At 33.1% G+C, this 23,847-nt stretch overlaps 6 protein-coding genes across 9 annotated transcripts; 1 reads left to right on the top strand and 5 right to left on the bottom strand.

Moving 5' to 3' along the window:
• Positions 1-838: 838 nt before the first annotated feature.
• Positions 839-2,594, top strand: LOC119679487 (proteasomal ubiquitin receptor ADRM1 homolog). Of its 2 annotated transcripts, XM_038091868.1 has the most exons (5): positions 839-957; positions 1,014-1,224; positions 1,285-1,610; positions 1,672-1,847; positions 1,917-2,593. In XM_038091868.1, the coding sequence occupies exons 2-5, from the start codon at positions 1,039-1,041 to the stop codon at positions 2,333-2,335; spliced, it is 1,107 nt and encodes a 368-aa protein (XP_037947796.1). In that variant the 5' UTR covers positions 839-957; positions 1,014-1,038; the 3' UTR covers positions 2,336-2,593. The 2 variants fall into 2 exon arrangements, with proteins under 2 accessions (XP_037947796.1, XP_037947795.1); XM_038091867.1 differs by having other exon boundaries at positions 1,672-2,594.
• A 317-nt stretch (positions 2,595-2,911) lies between these two features.
• On the bottom strand, positions 2,912-3,811 carry LOC119679488 (protein lin-37 homolog). Its single transcript, XM_038091870.1, has one exon. The coding sequence runs from the start codon at positions 3,677-3,679 to the stop codon at positions 2,954-2,956; it is 726 nt and encodes a 241-aa protein (XP_037947798.1). The 5' UTR covers positions 3,680-3,811; the 3' UTR covers positions 2,912-2,953.
• A 2,776-nt stretch (positions 3,812-6,587) lies between these two features.
• On the bottom strand, positions 6,588-9,604 carry LOC119679335 (F-box only protein 42). The gene is made up of 3 exons (XM_038091627.1): positions 9,108-9,604; positions 7,602-9,037; positions 6,588-7,521 (listed from the first exon to the last, which is right to left on the bottom strand). Exons 1-3 carry the CDS (start codon positions 9,262-9,264, stop codon positions 7,093-7,095), a joined length of 2,022 nt encoding a protein of 673 aa, XP_037947555.1. The 5' UTR covers positions 9,265-9,604; the 3' UTR covers positions 6,588-7,092.
• A 2,156-nt stretch (positions 9,605-11,760) lies between these two features.
• Positions 11,761-12,824, bottom strand: LOC119684186 (peptidyl-prolyl cis-trans isomerase Fkbp12). Its single transcript, XM_038098160.1, has 2 exons — positions 12,438-12,824; positions 11,761-12,338 (listed from the first exon to the last, which is right to left on the bottom strand). Exons 1-2 carry the CDS (start codon positions 12,472-12,474, stop codon positions 12,040-12,042), a joined length of 336 nt encoding a protein of 111 aa, XP_037954088.1. The 5' UTR covers positions 12,475-12,824; the 3' UTR covers positions 11,761-12,039.
• A 2,541-nt stretch (positions 12,825-15,365) lies between these two features.
• Positions 15,366-20,862, bottom strand: LOC119679554 (zinc finger protein 33A-like). 3 transcript variants are annotated; one of them, XR_005252408.1, is made up of 7 exons: positions 20,156-20,862; positions 19,160-20,098; positions 18,780-19,101; positions 18,548-18,725; positions 17,526-18,097; positions 15,986-16,296; positions 15,366-15,912 (listed from the first exon to the last, which is right to left on the bottom strand). XR_005252408.1 is itself a non-coding variant. In XM_038091972.1 (5 exons), exons 1-5 carry the CDS (start codon positions 20,444-20,446, stop codon positions 17,662-17,664), a joined length of 2,166 nt encoding a protein of 721 aa, XP_037947900.1. In that variant the 5' UTR covers positions 20,447-20,862; the 3' UTR covers positions 17,196-17,661. The 3 variants fall into 3 exon arrangements, 1 of the variants encoding a protein (XP_037947900.1); XR_005252407.1 differs by having other exon boundaries at positions 15,366-16,296; positions 20,156-20,494; positions 20,574-20,862; XM_038091972.1 differs by lacking the exons at positions 15,366-15,912; positions 15,986-16,296 and having other exon boundaries at positions 17,196-18,097.
• Positions 20,863-22,727: 1,865 nt separating this feature from the next.
• LOC119683364 lies at positions 22,728-23,312 on the bottom strand. The gene is made up of 2 exons (XM_038097023.1): positions 23,167-23,312; positions 22,728-23,113 (listed from the first exon to the last, which is right to left on the bottom strand). The coding sequence occupies exons 1-2, from the start codon at positions 23,189-23,191 to the stop codon at positions 22,728-22,730; spliced, it is 411 nt and encodes a 136-aa protein (XP_037952951.1). The 5' UTR covers positions 23,192-23,312.
• Between the last annotated feature and the right edge of the window lie 535 nt (positions 23,313-23,847).

The following is a 23,847-nucleotide window of genomic DNA, read 5'->3' as shown; positions in this document are numbered from 1 at the left end:
GAGGAAATTTCACGAAATCTTGATAAGCACAACTTACTTAGTTTGCCATTATAGACGTGATTCATCTTTCGAAAAAGATAGCCACAACCACAAAACCTCACAATATTAACTCATAAAAAACTACAGTTAAAGACACGTTTTACTAGTATCCTGTAAGTGTGACTGCATTAAATCCAAAATATTGGCAGTAGTTCTTTTTTGAAATCGAAAACATGTGAAAAAAACGATAGCATTCTACTTGTTGAAGTGGTATGATGTTTCGTTCATATTGTATTATTGCCTCTCTATTATTTTTGGGTTGGACTTCACGTTACTCTCATCACTCTGCCATGAATTCCATTTATACCACATTCAGCATCTCAAAAAGCTGAACACGTATTTTATATAAATTCGAATAATAAATAAAATATATGGATTCAAAAAAATGACAGAACTGACTTTATGTTGTGCTATATCAAGATGAAGTGGGTTCTAGTTATTATCAAAATATTCACTTCAATTTCTAACTGGCAATTAAAAACAAAAACCAGGCATCAAATTACACAAAATCCGTTAAAATTGCAAAAAATCCATGAATAACCAAGAAAAATTGGCTGGTACCAATTAGCCTAGCGTCTTTACTTAACCATATAATCTGTGGTTAAAATTTAAGTTAACGAAAACAATCTATGTTGATCAGTTAATTCAACCAGCAGTTAAAAATCCCAAGACTGAATAGACCGGCTTAAGTCTTTAAATACACAAAATTGAAAATTTTAACACCACACATTGCATTTATGTGTCATCTTTTGAAATATGATTGCTTAACGAATGCAACCTTGTGAAATTTAGAATTTAAAACCATGTGTCAATAATATTTATGAGGCTAATTTGGTAACACTGGTCGTTCACTATTTTGACAACCAAATTTTGTCAAAGTTGCTAATCATCATCGCGAGTTGAAGTCTTATAATTAGAGTGAGGAATTACATATCAAAATCTTTTTTACATATTACAAAATAATTTTTTTTCAGTTTTTATTATTTTCCTACAAAAACAATGTTCGGTCGTCAAGGACTTGGTGGTAGTTCAAATGGCAGTGGAAATTTGGTTGAGTTTCGTGCCGGAAAAATGAATATGGTTGGTAAAATGGTACATCCGGACACAAGGAAAGGCCTTGTCTACATGTCGCAAGGAGATGATGGCCTAATGCATTTCTGTTGGAAAGATAGAACAACAGGCAAAGTAAGCTTATAGTCACTTACAATAAATATTAATACATTATATCCTATGTCGAACCATCAGGTTGAAGATGACTTAATTGTTTTCCCTGATGATTTCGAATATAAACGTGTTGATGCTTGTAAGACAGGCCGTGTTTATGTATTAAAATTTAAAACATCTTCACGTCGCTTATTTTTCTGGATACAAGAACCTAAAACCGATAAGGATGATGACAACTGCCGACGTGTTAATGAATTGCTCAATAACCCTCCCGTAGCTCAACGTACCACTGCTGATGGTGGCGATTTGCAATATATGTTAAACAACATGTCTCAACAGCAATTAATGCAATTGTTCGGTGGTGTTGGGCAGATGGGAGGCCTAAGTTCTTTACTTGGTTCGATGAAGTAAGTTAAGCTTATAAATAATTTTTTTTCGCTTTAATTGATATATTACTGCATTTAACAGCCGTTCAGAAGGTAATTCCCGTTCAAGCACTACCCCTTCATCCAATCGTAATTCCAGTTCAGTTAACTTGCTAACCCCTGAATCTGGCATCAATGTAAGAACTCCATCAGCACCAAAGGCAAAAGGTTCCAAAAGTACCACTAGCAGCACATCAGGAGGCAATTCAAATAATGCCGGTAAGAAAACCTCGAATTTATTCAGCAACACCGACTTTCAACCCTACTTATCCAACCTTTCACCCGAAGCTGGATCTGGCCGCTCACTGAATATCGATCTTTCAACAGCACTTGCCGGCTCCGAAGCTATTAATCAAATCATTTCCGATCCAGAACGGGCAAGCATACTCTCGGTACACTTGCCTGAATCAGATGAAACCGATGAAAGCAAAAAACAGCAAATCAAAGACACTATTGCCTCACCACAATTTCAACAGGCCTTATCACTTTTCTCCAACGCTTTGCAATCGGCACAACTCGGGCCTGTTGTGTCGCAATTTGAACTTACGCCTGATGCAGTTGCAGCTGCTTACTCCGGCAATTTAGAAGAATTTGTTAAAGCTCTAGAAAAAGCATTACCAGAAGGCGCTACCATGAGTGCTGCAAAGACTGAAGAACCTAAGGAGGAAAAAGATAGTAAAGCCGATGACAAAAAAGACAACCAGTAAAATGTACATCGCAGAGAAAAAACAAAACAAATTTTATATTCGTTTAAATTTTTCCTCTCTATTTGGCCTTAAACATTTATTTTAAATTAATTTCAACCTTACAAAGAGGTTTTAAAAATTAACCCCATGTAACTCGTTTCAGAAAATAAAGTAAAGCATTTACCAACGCAGTTACGTACGTATTATTTTCGTTTTGACGAAACAAAATTGTAAGAAAGAATAATATATATATATTTAAAGTAGAAGTGGTTCCGCCCTTTAGTGTTTTTGAATTTGTTTAAAGTACAATTCTGAATATATTTTTAATTCAATTTTAAGTTACATGAAAGCTTATGTCATGAATGTATTGTTTCTGGTTTGTTTAGTTCACAAAGATTCTTATTTAATAAAAATAATTATTGAATGATTGTTATTTTTATGTTGAGGGATTTATTGTAGCCCTTTTATGTCTTTCTCCCAGTCCTGTATTCCTAATAAATTGTAATATTGAACTATCTTTATATATGATGCCCATTTAGGTAGTTCTTCCTAAATGGAAGAAACTCAAATGGCCAAAAATTAATAACAACACACAAATATGATTTTATGTTGTTTTATTTAAATTATAAATTCATCTATTCACTTCTTCTGATAGAGCTGTTCTATCAAAAGATGAGTCATATTATATGCTTTCTTATATTCTTTGGTGTGTCTTATCCAGTTTTTCTTTATCTGTTTCCAGTTACTTATATGTTTTGAGAGCAATGTATTTGGATCAGTCTCCTCAGGTTCTTCACGATCCGATTTATTCAAGAACTCGTAATCGAATTGTGGTATATTAGGGAAATCATTTGCTGCCAACCTCGGCATGCGCTTTATCTCCTTATCTTTTGACTCGCAAATTGAATGTAACATTTCCTCTGCGTTGTCTTCTCGCTTTACTGGTGATGGAGAACGACGTTCACGGTAGTTTATTATGTTGTTACTGCGGGGCTGATTCATTATCCATGCACGACATATCGGAAATAATGACGAATTTTCATTGTATTTAGCCAGATCAAGACTGCGGTCAAAGAGTCTCATTATAAAACTCTCACTTTGTGGCTTTTGTGGCATAAACGCGTTTTGTCTGTTTCGTTTACACTTCTTGGATGGAGTAGTTATTTTAAAGTGCGCAAAATGAGTTGTGCGCGCTTTGTTCCGTAGCGATTGGGTAGCAGCTAGACGAGGGCGTCCACGGCTTGGTATAGAACTAGCAATGGATCTCTTAGATGTCCTTACAGCTTCAGCTTGCTTCAGTGCCTCTTTTCGCAAATTGCGGTATTTTAAAAGCTGAAGCTTCCGTTTTGCTGCTGACGACCTCATTATTAGGTTGTATATAATATGTAATAAAATATATTCAACAGATATATGTTAAATGTAACGACTTAATTTTTTTAATTCAATTTTGAAGATGAAATTTAAGATTCAAGCAGAACGCTAGAGTTTACACATTTCCAATTTATTTATTTCTGATACTATAATATATAGATGTGGCAGTAACAGACAATGTAATATCTCATGTAAATCTTTCGCAATAATTAAATATTGCAGTGAAAATAATGTGATCATTAGTATTACTAAATATATTACCATAATGCAGAAATTTTTTAATTGAAAATGGTGGCACTTTCCTTGACAAATTAAATAATTTCTACAACTCTTTGAATTCTGTTTGATACAGTTGAACTTGTGCAACTTGGTTGCAACGTCTGTTATGAAGTAGTTTGGATTTTTTTCACCATTTAGAAAATATGCATTTATTATATATTAATTTTTTAATAGTTATAGCATTTTCATATTAATTCTATTTAAAAATATGTAAATTCTTCTGATATTACTTATATTACATTATTCTATTAATTCTATAAAAACATCAAAATTATTCTTATAAATTTGTTTTTTTATTCATATGTGTATGACATACGAGTGTATAAGCCGTACAAATACATACGATTAGTCGGGAAAACTATTTTAAATGACAATGACAATGACATTTAAAATGACAACTTATTTAAATGCAGAAATTCATTCATTTCTCAATATAATTGTAATACCACCAACTGGGGTATATGACAGCAGTATATTTACATATAAAGCGATTTACTCATATATATATTTATATGCTTGATACAAATCAGGAGTTGTTCAGAGTAACTGACAAAATTTTCCGCACCCTTCCGCTTGTAATAATGGATCAGAATCGTTTTAATAATAAACAAATGATGGCACGATTACTATTTCTGTGGGGACGGAATATTATCACAGGTTTTAGTAAAACCAACAATTTAGAGGAACTGTTTCCACTTCTTTATGTATAGATAAAGTTGACTTTTCGTAGTTCTAGGCTGTTTAGTTGCAAATTTTTATATGGAATGTAACAACACATAGGAATGTCAATAACTAATTAATTTTTTGTGACATGTGAAAGTATGGAAACATAACACTTTATATACCTTTAATATGCCAAATAAAGCTCGACAAATATAAATTAAAGTTGCTTAATTAACATATAGGACCTATGAACAACCTATAAAGTATAACAGAGTTTATATTTTTTAACTGTTCTAATTAAAATATAACCAAATAAACTACAATACAGATCATCATTTTTACTCGAGTATAATTAACAAAATCAGACTTTTAAACAGTAACTCGCATATTCATTATTTTCTACATGATAATTCATTGGCTGGAACAGTCTGGTTTATAATTTCGCAGACTTCGTGATTAAGTCTGAAACATTGAAACTCTCAATGAGCAAAGTTGTCGAAAAGGTTATAAGTCAATCTACACGCAGCGTATATCGATAAGATGTACTTACAGCTTCTATTCCTAAAGCCTTACCAAAGAATATGTATGCTTTAACTTCAGAAATACGCTGTGTGACAATTGCCCGTTAATAGTTGTTTTAGCTCTTCCGTTAAAAAAACACTAGCACGAACGTAAGATATTTAAATAATGACATATATTAGTATCCGATATTTATTGTATCGAAAAATATTCATATATATCACGACTGCATCCTTCATAAGCTTTTGCTGATCCAGTACGGATACTACAGCTTTGCGAGATGTAATCGAATAATATCGAATCATGGTAAAATGCAGCATTTCGGTTTAAAATCGGTTGCCATCGCACAAATGGACTTTCCAATAGCATGTTTACATTCAGTAGAGGTATCTATCTGTGAATCGTCCACCTTTTTCATATCACTAACAAATCAAGGCATATAGGAATTGGTTCAACAACAAAAATTCATACAGACGCAGTATCCTCCGAAGTTGGACAGCAACTTAGTTCTAACAGATTTTCGTCTGATATCTCTAAGAAGGAACAGCGCCATAATGGCGCAGCAAAGAACCGTCATAAACATTTTTAGATCAAGAGATTGCCATGTACTATATATATGTCACGCTTGTTATGCATAAATACTTCAATCCCCAATGTGTGTCTCAACTGCAGTTTACTTTTCATTGTGACGTACATGTATTCTTATGTCCCAAGGCAAACACTAATTTGAGTCGACCTATTGAATTGGCCTCGACCCAAGTTAATTTCAGCTAAAACCCACCCACTCCTCATCCATTCCTTGTACCAAAAATCCCTATTATTCTTAGTTATTTCGTATTTTGTCATTTCTTTCATGTCCTCTTCTATATGTACATATCCTCACCTAATAAAACTTTTCCCTTTTTATGCTCTAAAGTTCCACTTTGCATATTCATTTCGATAACTGAGCAATATCCAATATTACGTTGAAAATAGTACTATCCCAGAGAAAAACAAATTATGTGAAGGTTTTTTTTTAAAAAAATTAAATATATTTATAAGTATTCCGATTCGTGGACTCTCCGCTAAGTTGCGTTGAACCCCACCCTCTTCACCAAGACACCACTTTCCCTTAACATAATCCATACTTTCTGGCTTGGATGAATTTAGTTTTGCCTAAATATTAAGGCTCTCTATTCTCTCTCTGCAGTAGGTTACTGGAATCTTCCATTTTCATTCCTAAGAGGTGGTTTTAGTAGGTTTAAGTCTCACACTGTGGCTTTCGATACTTTCCATCTACTGTAACAAAAAAAGCATTCCAATATAGTGCTGATCGAATGACTGAGTGTTAAATTGAAATCGTAGAATTGAAAGCATTCCAATCTAGTGCTGATCGAATGACTGAGTGTTAAATTGAAATCGACGGTATTTATGATAATCAAAAATATATTACAAAGCAATATTTTATTTGTATAGTTCACTATACTTTTTATTAGCTCCATTTTGAAGGTTTTTTATTGTATATTTTATTTTCGGAACACTAAAAAGTTGAAGCGATTTAGTAGCTAAAACATCGCAAAACTTAAAGCAAATACAAACAAACATATTTTTATATGCTATAAATAAATAATATAAAAATTATGATTTGTCAGTTTGACTCAATATCAGAAAAAGTAGTTAAATTCTAATTTCCGTAAAATATTTTATCATTAAGTATGCACTAAATGGCAGCATTTCTCATCCAATCCCTTTCAATACAAACTTTTGCATACAAATTTTAAGACTATGAATTTCAACATATAAAAGAAAATAATTCCTGAATTTAAATATAAATATAGGTACATAAACTCATGCCAAACATAAGCTATTAAGTTCACAGATAAAAAGATAAAAAGATAGAAGACACCTGACAGGCTATTCTCTTACTCAGTGGTTATTCCAATTGTACGAGCATGCTACCTTCAAATTTAAACAATATCTTTTGGAGCGCTTAAGAAGTGGACTGAATTTGAAACCTGATGAGTCAGTTCGCCTAATGTCTCCTTGTGGACACCACCAAAGAGTATTAATTCACCATGGCCGGCTACTAAACTAGATAGTATAAGATGGCGCTCTGGTGCCCCTGGAATAATACCGAAATCCTTGTATTCCACCCACTCCAGATGTGGATCAACTTCACTTAGCGCTGCTGATAGCTCGCAAACAAATAATGAAAGGACATTTCGCTTCATGCGCTTAGGAGGTGGTTGTTTTACAGATTTCTGAACAATCATAGCATTACGACAAGAGTTGCGGAGTGCATTCAACTTCTCTTCCATGCGCCTGATGCGTTCGCTGTGATCTTTAGAGATGCTCCGTAAACGACTCACATTAAAAGCTGCCATTCGAAAACGATCCTGTGCAAGATAAGGGTAAGATAAAGCAACACAACATTTTAGAAGAATGTAATTTCATGAAACTTATTGTATTAACTCACTTCATGCAATTCATCAAATCGTTTAGGAAGTAGTGGTTCATTTTCTCTGCAACGTAGTGCCAAATTTCTTTGCAACCGATTGGCTGCTTCAATGTCATTCGGATTATTGCTTCCGTTACTACCTGCTGCAGAATCGTTGTCGGCACGGCCATTTAAGCGTGGTGAAGTTGAGGGACGGTTTTGATTCCGTTCTTCAGCAGATGGCGCTGCTGGAACAGGCGCATGTAAATCACTAAGGCGTCCTGTGCGTGGTTGTAATTGATTATTGTTATTGTTTATATTGTTAAGGAAATTGTTAGCATTCTGCTGATGTTGATCAAGTATAGCTCTGCGATTAGCTAGATATTGTTCTTCAGGTCCATTCGCCTGCAAACCAACTAGCCTATAATTATCAACACGATTGTGATTTGGAAGTATACGTTGCTCCATACCAATGCCCCAACCAGGTGGTGGTTGTCTTTCAAATGGGTTATTGCGATTGTTTGGCTGGGCACCGTGACGAGGTCCAGCCATGCCACCACCAACTGGCACTCGTGTTTGTTTCATGATCTGGAAGTCTTGGGGGAGAGTTGGCGTCGGACCTAATGCAACTAATTTGGTTCCTATCTTACATGCTGGATTACACCACATATGTGTGGCAGCATATTTTTTATTTCTCATTGGAATTGCACGCCATGCCCATATATCTTTCGACATATCCAATACCCAAGCGTCTTGTTTAATATCATTTGGGCCACCGCACCCACCAACTATAAGTATGTGCGTGTCATCCAAATTAAATTGAAATTGCCCATATCGTGGCGGTGGTTTCTTATTGTCTGCCAAACGAGGTTGCCACCATCGCTGATCTAATAATTCTAAGCACCATGTTTCATTTGAATTACTATTAATACTTTCAGCTATACGATAACCACCAAACACAACCATGCGATCACCTATAACAGTAGCCGAATGCCCAGCTACAGGAGGAGGACTTGACGACGAAGTGCACACATGCCAACGGTTGCTTGCAAGTTCGTAAAAATGTAACTCATCAAACAGGCACCATGGCTGATATGGAGGATGCAAGGATGGGTACCTCCATCCACCGAACAGCACCAACTTTTCACGCCATTCTACTATAGTTGCACTGCCTTTTGGAGAGGGATATGAACCCAATGATAAAGGTCGCTCCCAACGCATTTCAGATAAATCAAAACGCCACAAATCATTGAATGTAGTGTCTGATGAGGAACCGCCACCGAATATATACATTGAGTTTCTATGTCTAACAGCAGAGTGAGCAAACCGTCCAGCGATGAATGGTAAGCCCTGCTTTAAAGAATCTGCCGTATTTGCTGCTACGTCTGTCGCAGTTTCCTGAGTGAAAACCTCCCATCGCAAACGGTAGTCTATTAAACCCTTATGCAAGTTGTTTCTGCTTCGACGTATTAAATCTATAAAAATATATGCATTCAACAATTTCCAAATACAAAATATACATCTCATTTGATCTTAAAAACATACTCTTCACTATACTGCTCCAACGCTTGCACACAAGACGGCAATTGTCCAAATCTTCATAAGGTGATAAATACGTTAGGATAAATTCTATCATTTCGTCAGGCAAGTCTTCCATTTCAATCAAGGACGAGTAGTTGTCCTTGAACTTATCCTTATCCATATTAGATATTTGATGGTAACAATCTACGTAGGAGACTGCGAGCCCACGCCTCTCGGTAGACTCCTTTTATTTATTTTTACTGCTTCAGACTTTATAACAATTAGAAATTTCTTCTTTTAATTTTATTGCATTTTCCTTTTAATTGAATGTTAATCTAACATTTTTAAAAATTATTTGAGAAAAAACTACTAATTTTCATTTTTCTTTCTGCTGCTATTTCGCATTTTTTTGCATTGACAGACGGGCAACTTATATGAGAAAATTACCACCTGCGTTGCCAACTAACAATATTTATGACTTTAAGACTGAGATGACATGAACCAAAAAGCAAGCGTTTATTTATTTATTATTCTATGCAACTCAATTTTATATTTCATAAAATTTTCTAACAAAATGTAAGTATGTATGTACAACGACGTAATTTATATTTTTGATATAAACAAAACAAGATATATGTGACATATTTTCTATGAAACTCGATTTGCAGACCATTGATTTTAATTCTATTCTATTCTACCTATAACATTAGCAAATAATAAATCATTTTATTTCAGATTTGTTTGTACCCATATGAAGAACAAATTTGTCTAAACATGTTTGCTTGTTTTATATTGTATAATAGAAAAACAAATTTATTTAAAAGAAACAATAACAATTTTTAAGCAAATTTTTTTCCTCCACGCTATATGCCGATACAGCTAACTTCCAGAGATATCGAAGTTTATATTTGTAAGATTTTTTACATTGATTACAGAAACACACATAACTTAGCGCCAGCTAGTGTATGCAGTTTGTATACAAACGACAAGTTAATTGGTGGGTCTACCTGCCATTAGTAGTTCTCATGTAAAAATTTCTAGCTTGACAGGCCGATATCTCGAAAATTAAACCAAGATTGCTATGTAGTGTAAATATTTTTCAAAATAGATGTCTTTACTAAAATCTAAAGTCCTACCTATAGGCATTCCCAATAAATCGAAATCATTCCGGTTTAACATAGAACTGCATACGTTCTTGATTTATTTACGTATATAATGATAGATAGATTGTTTATTTATTCATATACTACCAATTTTCCTCCTTATCAATTCCTCTACTTTATTAAACACTTTTCTTCTTTGTCGAATGGTTCACTGTCATTACTGCTTTCTCACAACTATATTAAAAGTAATTATTCAAAAGTAAGTCAAAAGTAATTATTAATTAAGTACAACGTTGTGAATAAAACCTATAAGTATTATTATTTCATTACGAAACATATTTTCGTTCTGGCCGGCAGTACGTCGTGCTTAATATACAAATCAAAGACGTGTTAAGCCTACAAGTCACTTATTCGCTCATATGCTTTTTACTTTTGATTCTAATTTTACACACACTTATTAATGCTCGCTTTAAGCTCCATACATTCACTCATTCGAAACCAATTCGCTTGCTATTCATAAATTTATACGACCCATTATTTGTTGGTGACAAGAGAATTGAGACGGATATATTTTATTTGCATATTCATTCCCAATGCAAATTGTTTTTGCATTTTTATCCTTTATATATAGCTTCATTATATATAAAATATCTCACATTTTGTAAATGTATCAAAGAGAATTTTGACCTATAAGAATATCTTTTCCTAATACTCACTTAAAAAAGATAATAACATTTATAATATGTCAGGAGCGTCCATTTCTCTTACAAACATATAGTTATCAAGACTTATAGTCATGCCATTAATTGACAATCAGTGTTTCATGTCTGAGTCACATCCAATTATTAATTTTTCCATTCTAATTGCCTCTCTATCTGTTCGGTATTCGTGAGTCATTTAATATTGCATTTAATAACTATTATTCGACCTATGGACTTCTGCACAATTCATTAGGTTATTTCAATGAATAGCAAATAAATTCTAATATTTTGTGGCTTTTGTATCAACAAATATTTTTCCTATTGAAACCAGCAGATATCAAAAAATACAGGGACTGCAGTGTATCCATTTAACAACTGGAGCCAAGTCTTTTCAGACGTGGAGGCGCCACTTAATCTCACCCCCACCCCAACTAAATTTGGCTGACAATTTGAAATCGAAGCCGACTAGTTTCGACTGTGCTTGTTTTCATCTTTTTATTAAAGAATTTATTATTTAGGAGTGAGGAGATTTCGGTTATTTTTAGAATTAAGTATGTTTTTAAATATAATTGAAGATGCTTTTCAGATGACAATTTAATTTGCAACATTCGCTCTTTGTGCGCAGCCCACGCAACTTCAACCACCAAAAATAAGAAAAATAAATAAGCAAATCTGATTAGCTAATATTTCTTTATTATTTTTAAGTTTGAATTTGAATTACTCAAAAGCTGAACTTACAATTTAAAAAGTTTAATAGAAAAAGATAAGTAATTTTATTTGTAGAAATTGCCTACTCTAATTTAAAACAAATGCTTTATATTATAGTCTCTATTACATATTTGTTCTCTATAACACTTTCTTTTTCTTCTTCTACTTCTTCTTCTTCTTCCAATCAACACCAGAGCACAATCAATAAAGTTGAGAGTGATAAGTGGTTTTGGTTCAGGTATTTTTATATGCAAATATATATATGTGTGTGTATGTATCTAAATCTTGTATGTATGCTGTAAGAATTTTGTATTGAAAGATTATGATTTATTGTTTTATAATTTTTATGTTTTTTAATGTTAATTTGTTTAATTTTGAATTAATTTGTGAGTGGGTTGCACTCAATTATAACTAATTTAGGTTGTTTAATTTAATAATTATTACTTAATTTCTTTGTTCAACCTTGAGCAATTCGACATCGAATGTTAGAGTAGCATTTGGGGGAATGACACCTGGATGACCGCGACTGCCGTAAGCATAATCCGGCGAGCAGATCAGTTTAGCACGCTGTCCAACGGAGAGTTGAGCAACACCTTCATCCCAACCGCGAATTACTTCGCCCATGCCAATGGTGAACTTGAATGGCTTATTGCGATCGCGAGATGAATCAAACTTAGTACCATCATCCAAAGTACCAGTGTAGTGAACAGACACTACTTGCCCATTTTTCGGGAATGTGCTACCTGTAAAAAGCACAATCGGATGTGCAAGTGTAGGTTAGCACATTATTGCACACAATATTCAACAATCTTTTGTTTGACACTCATTTCCATGAAACTTACCATCACCGGGTGAGATTGGAACTACTTGTACGCCCATTTTCTTGAATTGTTAAATTCCAAAATTAATTCAACTGAATAAAATGTCGGCTTTTCACGAAAAGAAAATAGCGAGCGTGCAACTGACTGCGGCGTTTTGACGAATGAGCGTGTATGGAAAATTTTCGAGTCTCGTTTATGATATGTCAAAATGGCGCTCTTTTCAGGTAACAGTGTTGCATTCCAAAAAAATTGCTTTCACTTTGTGATACCTCCTACAGACGACAAATAGCAGTATTCGCAGAGGCTACACATAAAATTTGTTCAGCAAGTTTAGTATATTAAGCGATAAATATCTATTATTTGCAAACAGATGACTAAAGCCATATCATATATTTCTTATTAAATTGACTTCCTTAATTTAATATAAACGTTTTATATATTTGAATTAATAATGAAATTAATATATATTTTTTTTATTAAAATATATTTAAATTAAAAACTAATACTACTATTTTTATTCATGTTATAAAATAAGTTTTAAAATAATTTTTAGAAGTTGTTTAGAAAAGAGGAATTTATGTTTCATCTTCTATTTCTGTGCCATTTTTGCCTAGTAGAAGATATAATACTCTTCTCTCACCTACTTAATAAGGCTGTTACTGTTTTACATAAATATGGGATTTGTGTTTGTTCTTTTTAACGTTCTCTGTGAGCCGATTTTTTCGATCCTTATATCTATTTTGATGGTCTTCTGGGTCTAGTTTGAAAGCAACGTTTCGATCCCTGATATTATAACAATTATTATTTGTAATCAAAAAGCTTTGGTATGCAAGGCCGCCGCATCAACCTATCCGAACTTTGTGTCATTTTAATATGTAATGAAGGAGCGCGAAGTATCTCACCAAATAGTGGCCAAGAAAATTTTCATTACAACTTTTTGACAAGTTCTAAACATTTGTAAAAATGTGTTAAAATAGTGACTGTTCGTCAAAAATCTGGTAGAAAAACGAACTGAAATAATAATTTTATTACAGATGGACAATTCTTAACCAACAAATACTCTGTTAGAGTCCTACTTCACACCCGCCAGCAAAGTATTTCATGCCCCTCAGCAACAGCGGATCTGATTCATACCGCTTTTTTAAAGGGAGCTCAATTGTAACGAAGCAACTCGTATTTATATTTCGTTGCTTGCTTATTGCAACGATTGTATCGATATCACAATTTTAGTTTGGCTTGCTTTCTGTAATTTACTTGATAAAAGTACTCGCCGGACTGTCAACAGTAATGCCGCTGACGTCTGTTGGTATTGTTCTCAGCGTAAATAGCACAAGAGAATGTATATGCGTATATATGTAGTATGTATATTTAACAAGCTTTTATGTATTAAGTAAGTTACTTTGTAAGTAAGTAAGTAACGTACCGTACGGGTGGTAAAAATTATCATCCCTACAAACTGATAGATTGTTCGCCGTCATTTGAAGTAGGTAATTAGAACAGCTTCCACAAAACTCCCTAGCATGCGAGTCAAGTTTTATTCATATTGATGGAAAATTAATACAAACGTCTTACAACATTTTAACTAGTCCGAATTATTTTGCTCACGTATTTGAATACGTAAGTAAAAAATTGTAATCAAAATAGTGTGAAACTTTCCAAAATCTTGTTCGTGTTCACTCCTGGAGAAGACACAAGACAAACAAATTAACACACACCATATTTTTGTCGATTTCAAAGCCGCCTTTGGCACTACAGCACTCTTTATGTTTCCATTTGTAAGTCTGGTATCCTAATGAAACTTATATGGCTATGTATAATGAGTTTGTTTATCACCACCGCCAAATCCGTATGAATTATGAAGAATTTCTCCGAACCGTTCGATACTAACATTAACATTAACATAAACATTATAGGATTCAGATAGGGTGACCCATTGTTGTGTGATTTATTTCATCAAATAATTCAAGCAGAAATGCTGTTTGCTGCCGCTGATAATGATGTTGCTAGACTGTCCACCTGCCCCGTCAGTACGGCTTTTTCAAGCTTAGAAAACCATGTGAAGATAAATGAGGATCAAACAAAGTACTTTATTTAAATAAGCATATCATACGAATGGCTTGGGTTCCACGTCACTCTAGACAACTATAAGTAAAAGTACTGAGATAGACTTTATTTATTTGGGAACTATCGTGAACAACAAAATCACGTCAACCTGGAAATTCAACGAAAACTCGCTCTTGTCAATCGATGTTCTTTTGGGGTGAGTAATAGAAAAAGAAAAACTTTCTCTTGAAAAACAAAAATCACGTTATACAAGTCTCTCATAATCCCTGGCCTGCTGTATGGTGCAGCCGCTTGGTAAATAACCAAGAGTAACGAAAATGCAATAAGAGAATATTAGGAGAAGATCTTCCGTAATTCTTTTGAAGCTCAGTAATTTCATTTACGTTGCTTAAGAGTATCGAATTAGATGGAACGATAAGATGTATGAGCTATACGCATATATTGTCAAATCGTAGTTAAGTGAATGAAGATACTCTCCGGCAAAAAAGTTGTCTAATTCGGTGCCTGCTGGTGCGAAAAGCAGCGGAAGCCCTATATAATGACCAATCATGTGAAAGAGCTCAGTGTAATCAGCTGGAGACAAAAAGCAATTGATCAGGCTACTGGACGCGGACAAGTAAGTATTTGATTATATAATTTAAATATAAAAAACGTCTTGAAATTTTAAAACATTTTATTCGATTAAAATTTATTGTGTTTTCAATTTAAATTAAGCTCGCTTAAATATATTAAAATATTTATATATTCAGACTTTTAATTCTACTAACAAAATAAATATAATTTATATATATATATATAAATATGAAGATTATTTCTATTAATTAGTTTCATAAATATGTACTACAATAATTTCTTTTGGTTTAAAAAATAAACAATGCATTGAATTGTTAATATTAAATACAAATATACAAATTTAGAAACTTAATTTTTAAATTATGGACACAATATTTACGTTTTAACACACTGGGACTCTGCCTCTTTCTTCCCACTTGCAATCGTAGTGAGGACAATCGATCCGATGCTTTCGGATGCTAATTTAATAATTGTTTGATTTGGTTTTGAGATTACAAATTTTAAAAATAAATGAAGTGCTTAACTACAATAGGATTCAATAAAAAAAGGTACAATTCAAGAGACAATAAAAACCATAACTCCATAAATTTTGTAAAACTTGATCATTAAAAAAATATTAATAAAATCAGGTCAGATCAATTTAGAGTGGCAGCCTTGTTCACCAAAGCTCACTTAAGCACAAATAATGGTCCGTTATAATACCACGTATTCCTTTATATCAGTTGGCGGTAAATTTATTCACTTATCATTGCCTTAGAACGCAAGTTGATTATTTATTTCTATTTCTTAAGCAGAAGTGTCCTACCGATAAGCCAACGGCACGGCATGTTAGTTCTAATAATCAAGCCAAACTGGCTTTCTAAGAATTTTTAAATTTATAGGTAAGGTTGAATTAATTAACAATGAAAATCAAATTCCTATTATGCTCCCACCTATTGAATACGTTCACGCACCATTGGCCTTATTGCTATTACGAGTGCTTGTATTACACCTCCGATCTAACACAAATCGGGTAACAGCAACAAGCTGATCTTTTCAATGAATCTTATATGAATCATTCCCCCTCTTAAATGACATCAGATCAATGACACATCTGTTTTACATCACAGTCAAAATTAAAAAGAGTTTAAGCACAATTACCATTATCGATACAAATACTGACGTAACATTATCTATTATATATGATTGTTGGATAGGGTGATAATTCGAGTTTCTACATTTTGGATAGTTTAGCACCATTAGTCTACAATTCAAATTTACTAAGTTTAAGTATAATCATCATTACTTCCTTGTATGCAGAACAGTGATCAAGCTTCAAGTATCTTTTTTGACGTACAAATCAACTTGACTCAAGTCCAACTTTTAATTATTAAATATTATTATAATTAAATATTGCTTCAAATGCAATATATATGTTCATTAACGAATTCTTTAACTGAATACCGCGTACAATCCGTTCAATGCGTTTATCAATTTATAAGAGCAAAGTTGCGCAGGCGATCAATAATCGTTGACCACCCCAATTATTGTTGTTTTCAATGTAAGTTAAGACTTAGAAGCATTAAAAACAACAACAAACCTGATGATTAACGATCATTTCATCGCCTCCTTAACATCTCGATTTTCAATTTTTTAACTTACATAGACAGCAACAACAAATGTGTTGATCGCAGGGACCGTAACAGTTATAAAAAAAAAATAAAAATCACCTTATAACTCTTATCATTTGAATTTTAAAATAAAACTCATAAAATAATAATTAAATTTGCTTTATATTATATTTATCAAAAATCATTATTTTCTGTCTTTTATTTTTTTCGCGCATAAATAATTCTTAAATTCTGCTTTTAATTTAAAAACCCTTTTTATTTAACTGTTATTATTGCGTTATAAATATAAAAATCGTGAATAACTTGCACTGATCTACCGAATATTTTTAAAACGAATATATAGAATGCATTTTTCATACAAGGTAGTTGTTTTTGTAATTCCATATAAAATGTATTAAAGGGTTGGAGCACGTAAAGAGTTACTTTTGGTTTTTGTTTTTGTATTTAGCATTCATATCTTGTATTTGTATTTGTGTTCTTCTACTAAACACAAGTTGTTAGAATGATAACTATATACTTAATTGAGAGTTTAGACAACTTGTTGTTGCTGCTTTTTTTTCATAAAAATTTTTGAAATAACTGTTATTTTCGGTCCCTGGCTGATCGCATGCATAACATGACCCGAATGAAAAGAAAAGGACGTTTGATAGTTGCAATATCTAACATCCAATGGTGTCATTCGAGCACGTTGAGATATTGTGCGCATTGTTTCGATATGACTTTAAAGAAGCAAGTTGGTGATTTGCACGTTTTAGATACATATATAAGTAAATAATTATACGTGTTTTCAAGACGTACAATATTACTTCAAAAGCAAGTAGCTTATTCTACATCTCTGCTACAGTTCGAATATCTGAATTACATTGGAATATTGCTATTGTTGGTGGTCACGTGTCAATGAATATAAATCAATGAAATTAGTTATATACACACAATTATCAACATTTCGTCTTGAAACTTGTTTCACACATGAAAAAATAAAAGGTGAAAGATAGATACTATTTCCAACCCCAACAGTTTGGATTTTTTTGATTTTTAAACAAAACGTCTCCGATTTTTCTTCGATAAGGTTTGTGTAGTTCAATCGGTCGTTTCGAAACTGTTTCAGGCAATTTCATTATGCATATTTTTTCAGCGTAGGTGCCACGCTCATACACTGTAGCTTTCGGTACTGGATTCACAATCGTCATATCGGGGTCATAATGTATGAGATGACGTATGCCGTGAGGATTATGCTGCTCCATCTCGCAATGTTGCAGAAGCTCGCGCTTTGTGAGGAAATCGAAGTTGCAATAATTACAATGGTAATTTACTGATTTGGTGTGAAGTATTTGATGACGATTTAATTCGTGTTGAAATTCAAAAATGTCACCGCATTGGAAACATATAAAGCGCCCACTATTTTGTCTGTCCAAATGATAGTCAAGAAAAACTCTAAATGGGAAGAGAACAAAACGGAGTTAATAAAGTTATATTATAAAAAAAAAAAAAATTGAATAACTGTAAAATATTAAGTAATGCATTAAACCAAAATATATTCATTTTATATTAAATATATTTAAAATATAATATTTATATTAACCCCCCTATTCTGTGAACTTGACAAATTCACATATTGACCAGGTTTGCCCTGAATACCAAAAAGCTTTCTGCTTGATAAAGATCTTGATTAATTGTCAATACTTGTTAAATACTTGTCAATACTGTATTAAAAATGCAGTAAATATAATTTATGCCCTTTATACTTTACAAGCGATCGATATGTAAGTGATCGGTTTACAGATAAAAAAAAGTAATTGAAATTTGACGATTTAGTTTTTTAAACTGATTTTTCTGAATTTTCTTAGTACACGCATTTCTACGATTAGGCACACTGATACTTACTTTCTGGTGAAAACACATCCACATTTTTTACAATGAAACCACGCGTGACGAAAGTGATCAACATAATCATGCATCATTAAACTAGGCAAAGTATAGGTGCGAAAACTGCAATCAGGAACAAAACAAATAAAAATGTTGGAGTCTATGCAATCTTTCAAACGATCCAATAGATAAAGGTCTGTAAAAAACAAGAATGTTAATTATAATGATATTTTTAGTAAACTTTCCATACCGTATTCCTTGTAACTAGAAATCTGTTGTTCATAATCTAACATATCGGAGTACTCTAGCATGTTGCTATGATCTTCCACCCAGTCTCCAGTAAAACGCATTCTATTTGAGTACATGGTATCTGCAACAGACACCTCATCATCGTCTGTGTCATCCGTATTAAAGTCGCCTTTATTAAAATCTTCGTTTTCACTATCCAAATCAGTGATGCGGGTGGGTATTTGAGTTAGCGCACGGGAACGCGCACGCGTCATTCGTCCAATTGTTGTGTACGTGCTCAACTCATCATCATCGTCTGTTACATAATAAGAATTCTTTAGAACCTGTAAAAGAGACTCTCGTAAGCAATGTAAGGAAAAGCAATGTACTAGACTGGCTTACCTCATTTTTGGCCTCACATATTGTACGATGAAAATCGTATTCATGCGCAGTGGTATATTCGGAATTGCATATGTCACACTCAAATATTTGTAAATGGCAACTACGTTTGTGTTTGCGGAGTATGACGATGCTATGGCAAGAAAACGAACAATCGGTACAATGAAACAATGGTTCGTATTTCACATTATCTGGCATATCTGCGTCCATATCACTGCAACGTATATATATCGCCGATTTGGATTTCTTACGCATTGATAAATTTCGATATCGTGTATGGCAGTGACGCATATGCCTCCCGTAATAGTACTTGCGCGAGTAGGCCCGTCCACAATGTTGGCAGATTAATGTTTTCGGTGTATCGGATTTTTGTTCATAGTTGTTTACCTTACCTCCAGACTCTGTAATTAATGCGGATTCGGAGTGAACACAATATACTTCCAGCATAGACTGTTGTTGAGTATCTACAGAGTGAATTGAATGCAGTGAACCGCGAACACTACTACATAGTTGTGAAGTCGCACTTGATGATTTATTGTTCATTATCCTGCTTTCTTCACCTGTACTGGTACTTGATGTAATGGTTATTATCGAAGTTATTTCAGGTGGGTTCGATAAAATTAAACACTTCTTTTGATTTGAATCAGAGCCGCATAAGTTATTGTTCTTAGGCACTGCTTTAACTACTTCAAGGCAATTATTTCGACTAGTTTCACTGGTACAAGTAGACATCATTGCCTCTTTTAAGACACCTTCTTGTGTTTGTCCGTTTGGCTTATTAACTACATGCATTGGATCTTGAGTTTTTTTGGGCTTGCGTTTGTAATTGCACATTTGTCCATTTGGTGCGCCCTGTAAATGGTTTTTACCAGTTCGAATGCTGTCTTTTTGCGCATCAACTTTTACTACGCATTGTACGCATATACTGTTTAAGGTACATTCCTGTGTTATATATGAAAACATTAAATTTAAAATGAAATCTGATATCTGTTAACTTACTGAAGAAATGTTTGGAGCATTGAACTCTTCCTTCGTAATGGTTTTGTCACTAATGTTAACCATTTCATCTTCGCTTTTCTGACCACAAATTGAGCACAGGTGTTGTTCTACTTGATTATGGTGGCCATTCTGAAGTATAGGTGGTTCCATTATCTTCGGATTGGTTAACTGGACACTTAATTTTAATTCAGCCTTTTCTTGGAGCGTTTTTTTCGGCGCCAAACCACGTTTACGTTTCTTGCTACCAGTAGCTTCATCCGTTTGGAAAATATTTGCCACGCCTCCATTCATGCTGCGCGACTGTCTTTCATTCACCACTTTTTGATTTCCATAAAAGCACTTATTTTGTCAACAAAAAATTCGATATTAGAAACTCTAATTGACACCAGCAGAAATAAATATAAATATATATATGTACATTAATGTCAAACACATTCCCCTTGCACACAAACACAAACAATTGCAAATAGCACCGTTGAACGATTGAACATAGTTGAACGAGTTCTGAGGTTGAAAAACAATATAAGAAGAAGCATTTCCATTACTAAACTGTCAAATTATTTTCAACCACCGCCAGGGTTGTCGCTAACAAGTAATTATATTTCCATTTCAATCAGTGCGATGGTAACATTTTTTTTGTTAGTGATATAGAATTGTATCAACCACTACTAACAACAATCGATTCCATTTAAAAATGATTATTCTGTTTCAGAAAGTTGTTTTCTTTATAAATTATTTATTAGTGTATTTTCGTGTGTCATTTGTTTAGTTTTATTAGCGTTTCAAGTTAATAGTTTCATAATTCTAAAAATAATAAATCAAACTTATTTTTATATTGTTTTAAATCTAACTACAGTTTGTTTGTACAAAAAAGAGATTTTCGTATATAAATAAATATTTTTTTGTAATTTACATTTATACTTTTAAGTCTCACTTAGTTTTAGTTTTATTCATATTCTAGAAATAAAAATTAATATAGGCGTTTTTGGTGGCTTGCAAGTGAGGTAAAAAATGCATGCTGACCTATATTCGCTAAGCGAGACATTGGCATCACTGTTGCAATCTGTCAAGTGTTATGTTTTGACAAATAGCAAAAAAAGCATAATGCAAGTAAATTAAATTTTGAATAAAAATAAATAGTTAATATTAAATTGATTATTGGAATGCATAAAGAATTAAAAGGAATGTTAAGAATGTTGGAAATTTCAAGATAAAAGATTGAAATTTTTTCTTTTTTCCCAATTTTCAAATTTATGATATATTTGAATTTTATTTAAATTTTTGTTTATATTTGATGTTTGACAAATGATTACAATATTCGTTGAAATTTCCAATGACGGTTCACGATAGTTCGCTTATTGCGTTGGTAATACTTTTGTCCTTACTGCCCGAAGTTATTGTTGTTGTTTTTGTTGTGGTTTGAGTTAGTGCTATTGCGCACTTTTACTCTTTTGTGGCTTGGGGGCTTATCCCTGCTCCACACTAAGCTTTAACTATACTAGAATTATTATAATTTATTTATCTTTTAACTGATGACGGACTGTAGATCAGCATATCTTCCTGTGCGTCCTAAGGTGGACTTAAGGTTTGTTAGGGAGAGGTTGGGCAACGTATCGACTTTTGTGAACAATTTTAAGGCTCTGTCCTATATATATTTTTTCACTGATACCAAGGAATCTTAATTAGTCTTCTTGAAGCCAGATTTTGTACTATCTGTAATTGCTTTATGGCAGTATTTGAGGCTTTGATGTATGTTACACATTCCGAAGTGCTTGGCCAGTAAACAACTACTGGCCAAGATAGAGAAAATAGTTTTGTTTTGCGTACATTTCAGCCAGTGTAGGCCAGCAACTTGCTGTTTTCTGTCACACTTGCGAGCCATCGAAAACACTTTTTCAAATGAATATTGAAATTATTGGTCTGTTCCACGAGGTACTCATAGTAACTTTGAGTAACACTGTGTATACATAAGTGCGTTCCACCAGCAAATTTTCGAGCAAATGAAAGTATCTAAGAGAGCGTAACATCCCTGTCGAAAATTGAAATTCTACACAGACGTTACTCGTACATTTTAGGTCTGTTCCACGAGCTACACATAGTAAACCATGAGTAAAACAGAAGTAAAGTACAAACTGAGAGCGTAACACAAATAAAGTGCCAGATTACGCCTTTTACACAAATTTTCATGGAACAGCTTTGTGTAAAGTCTGGTGAAAACGGCTGTTTTTTGAAAAACAAAACAGTAGAAATAGAAATTGAAAAATAACAGACAAACACATTAATAATAAAATAATTAATATATTTTATTAATTTATTTTTAAACTTATTTTAATATATTACATATTATTATTATTAGGACACATTATGTTAAAAACATATTTACTTTTAATATAATAGTCTTTATGTTTAGTTAGAATTAAAAATTTATTTAAATAATGTAATCTTAAAGCTAAGATAGAACTAAGTATATATTTATAAAATGTGATGTTAATATGTTAATTAGAATTAAGTTCTTTATTGCAATATTAATAAAATTAATTAATGAAAAATAAGCAATATACAAATAAACACTTTAATCCAAGTTATTTTCTGTTTGTAATTCATTCCAAATCGAATCTCTAACGATACTTGATCTAAAAGGGATGTGGTTGTTGACATCATTATCTTCCACAAATTGTTCTGAAAATGTGAATTCTAAGTCGTTTTCATTTGCAAGATTGTGCAAAACGCAACATGCTCTTATAAAGTGACACGGTTTTTCAACTCCTTTAAATTTACAGTAGTACAGCTGTCTAATACGTTGTTTTAAAATACCAAATGCATTTTCTATTAGTATTTGACCTGACCCCAATTTTCTATTGAAATTCTTTTGTGCACGAGTAAGACGCCCGTTGTCTTTATATGGCGTAATGATGTGTTGTGTACAGGGGTATGCGGAATCAGCCAGTAGATAGTATTCTGTAAACGTAAGAGGTTTTAATTAATCTCATTTCTTTTACCAAAGAACTTACCTCCACACTTCGATGGTAGTCGCATATAAATAGGAGAGTTTTGTAAAACCCAACTGTCATGACAGGAGCCTGGATGTCCGACAAATATGCTAATAAATTTTCTGTTTTCATCACAGATGGCTTGCAAGCATAATGAAATATTTCCTTTTCTGTCAATGTAGTCGTCATTACGATCTCCAGGAGGATCAATAGTTATACGAGTGCCATCTAGGCAACCTGCAAAGTAACATGTATTAATATATATGCAGCGTTAATATGCACATAAATCCTTACCTATAACTTATGGAAAATTGCATAAGCTTCGGAAAAATGTACTTGCTTCTTCCTTTTTTGATGTGCTAGGCCATGCAATTATATCCGGACACATGTTGCTAAAGAAAGTTATCATCCTTCTTATAACTCGGTTTACTGACGATAAAGAGAGATTAAAGCGATCTGATAAATCTCTAAAACAACATGCTTCGTGACCAGCAAACCATAAAAAAACAGCAACGTGAGCTTCTGAAGAAATGTTCAGCTCACTTACTCGCAGTGCAATAAAGTCGGTACTATTTTGAAATTTTATAGCCAAAGAATTAAAAAGGCTCCGCGAAATGCGGAAATGAGTTTTGAATTCCTTGTCGTCATATTTGCAAACAACATCTTGTATATAATTTTTTATACACACACGTTTTCTTTTTT

The sequence above is a fragment of the Teleopsis dalmanni genome, chromosome 2 (genome assembly GCF_002237135.1).
Source record: "Teleopsis dalmanni isolate 2A chromosome 2, ASM223713v2, whole genome shotgun sequence".
Lineage (NCBI taxonomy): Eukaryota > Metazoa > Arthropoda > Insecta > Diptera > Diopsidae > Teleopsis > Teleopsis dalmanni.
Note: the sequence above shows the minus strand (reverse complement) of the source record. Positions and strands in the feature narration are given on the sequence as shown.

Coding starts and splice junctions, on each gene's coding strand:
- LOC119679487 (XM_038091867.1), top strand. CDS start 1,039: ATGTTCGGTCGTCAAGGACTTGGTGGTAGTTCAAATGGCAGTGGAAAT. Junction 1,225..1,284: donor AAGATAGAACAACAGGCAAA/GTAAGCTTATAG, acceptor TCGAACCATCAG/GTTGAAGATGACTTAATTGT. Junction 1,611..1,671: donor TCTTTACTTGGTTCGATGAA/GTAAGTTAAGCT, acceptor TGCATTTAACAG/CCGTTCAGAAGGTAATTCCC.
- LOC119679488 (XM_038091870.1), bottom strand. CDS start 3,679: ATGAGGTCGTCAGCAGCAAAACGGAAGCTTCAGCTTTTAAAATACCGC.
- LOC119679335 (XM_038091627.1), bottom strand. CDS start 9,264: ATGGATAAGGATAAGTTCAAGGACAACTACTCGTCCTTGATTGAAATG. Junction 9,038..9,107: donor TTGGAGCAGTATAGTGAAGA/GTATGTTTTTAA, acceptor ATATTTTTATAG/ATTTAATACGTCGAAGCAGA. Junction 7,522..7,601: donor GATTTGATGAATTGCATGAA/GTGAGTTAATAC, acceptor TATCTTGCACAG/GATCGTTTTCGAATGGCAGC.
- LOC119684186 (XM_038098160.1), bottom strand. CDS start 12,474: ATGGGCGTACAAGTAGTTCCAATCTCACCCGGTGATG. Junction 12,339..12,437: donor TCCAATCTCACCCGGTGATG/GTAAGTTTCATG, acceptor TGCTTTTTACAG/GTAGCACATTCCCGAAAAAT.
- LOC119679554 (XM_038091972.1), bottom strand. CDS start 20,446: ATGAATGGAGGCGTGGCAAATATTTTCCAAACGGATGAAGCTACTGGT. Junction 19,102..19,159: donor TATGTGAGGCCAAAAATGAG/GTAAGCCAGTCT, acceptor TCTCTTTTACAG/GTTCTAAAGAATTCTTATTA. Junction 18,098..18,547: donor GGATGTGTTTTCACCAGAAA/GTAAGTATCAGT, acceptor CTTCCCATTTAG/AGTTTTTCTTGACTATCATT.
- LOC119683364 (XM_038097023.1), bottom strand. CDS start 23,191: ATGCGACTACCATCGAAGTGTGGAG. Junction 23,114..23,166: donor ACTACCATCGAAGTGTGGAG/GTAAGTTCTTTG, acceptor TTACGTTTACAG/AATACTATCTACTGGCTGAT.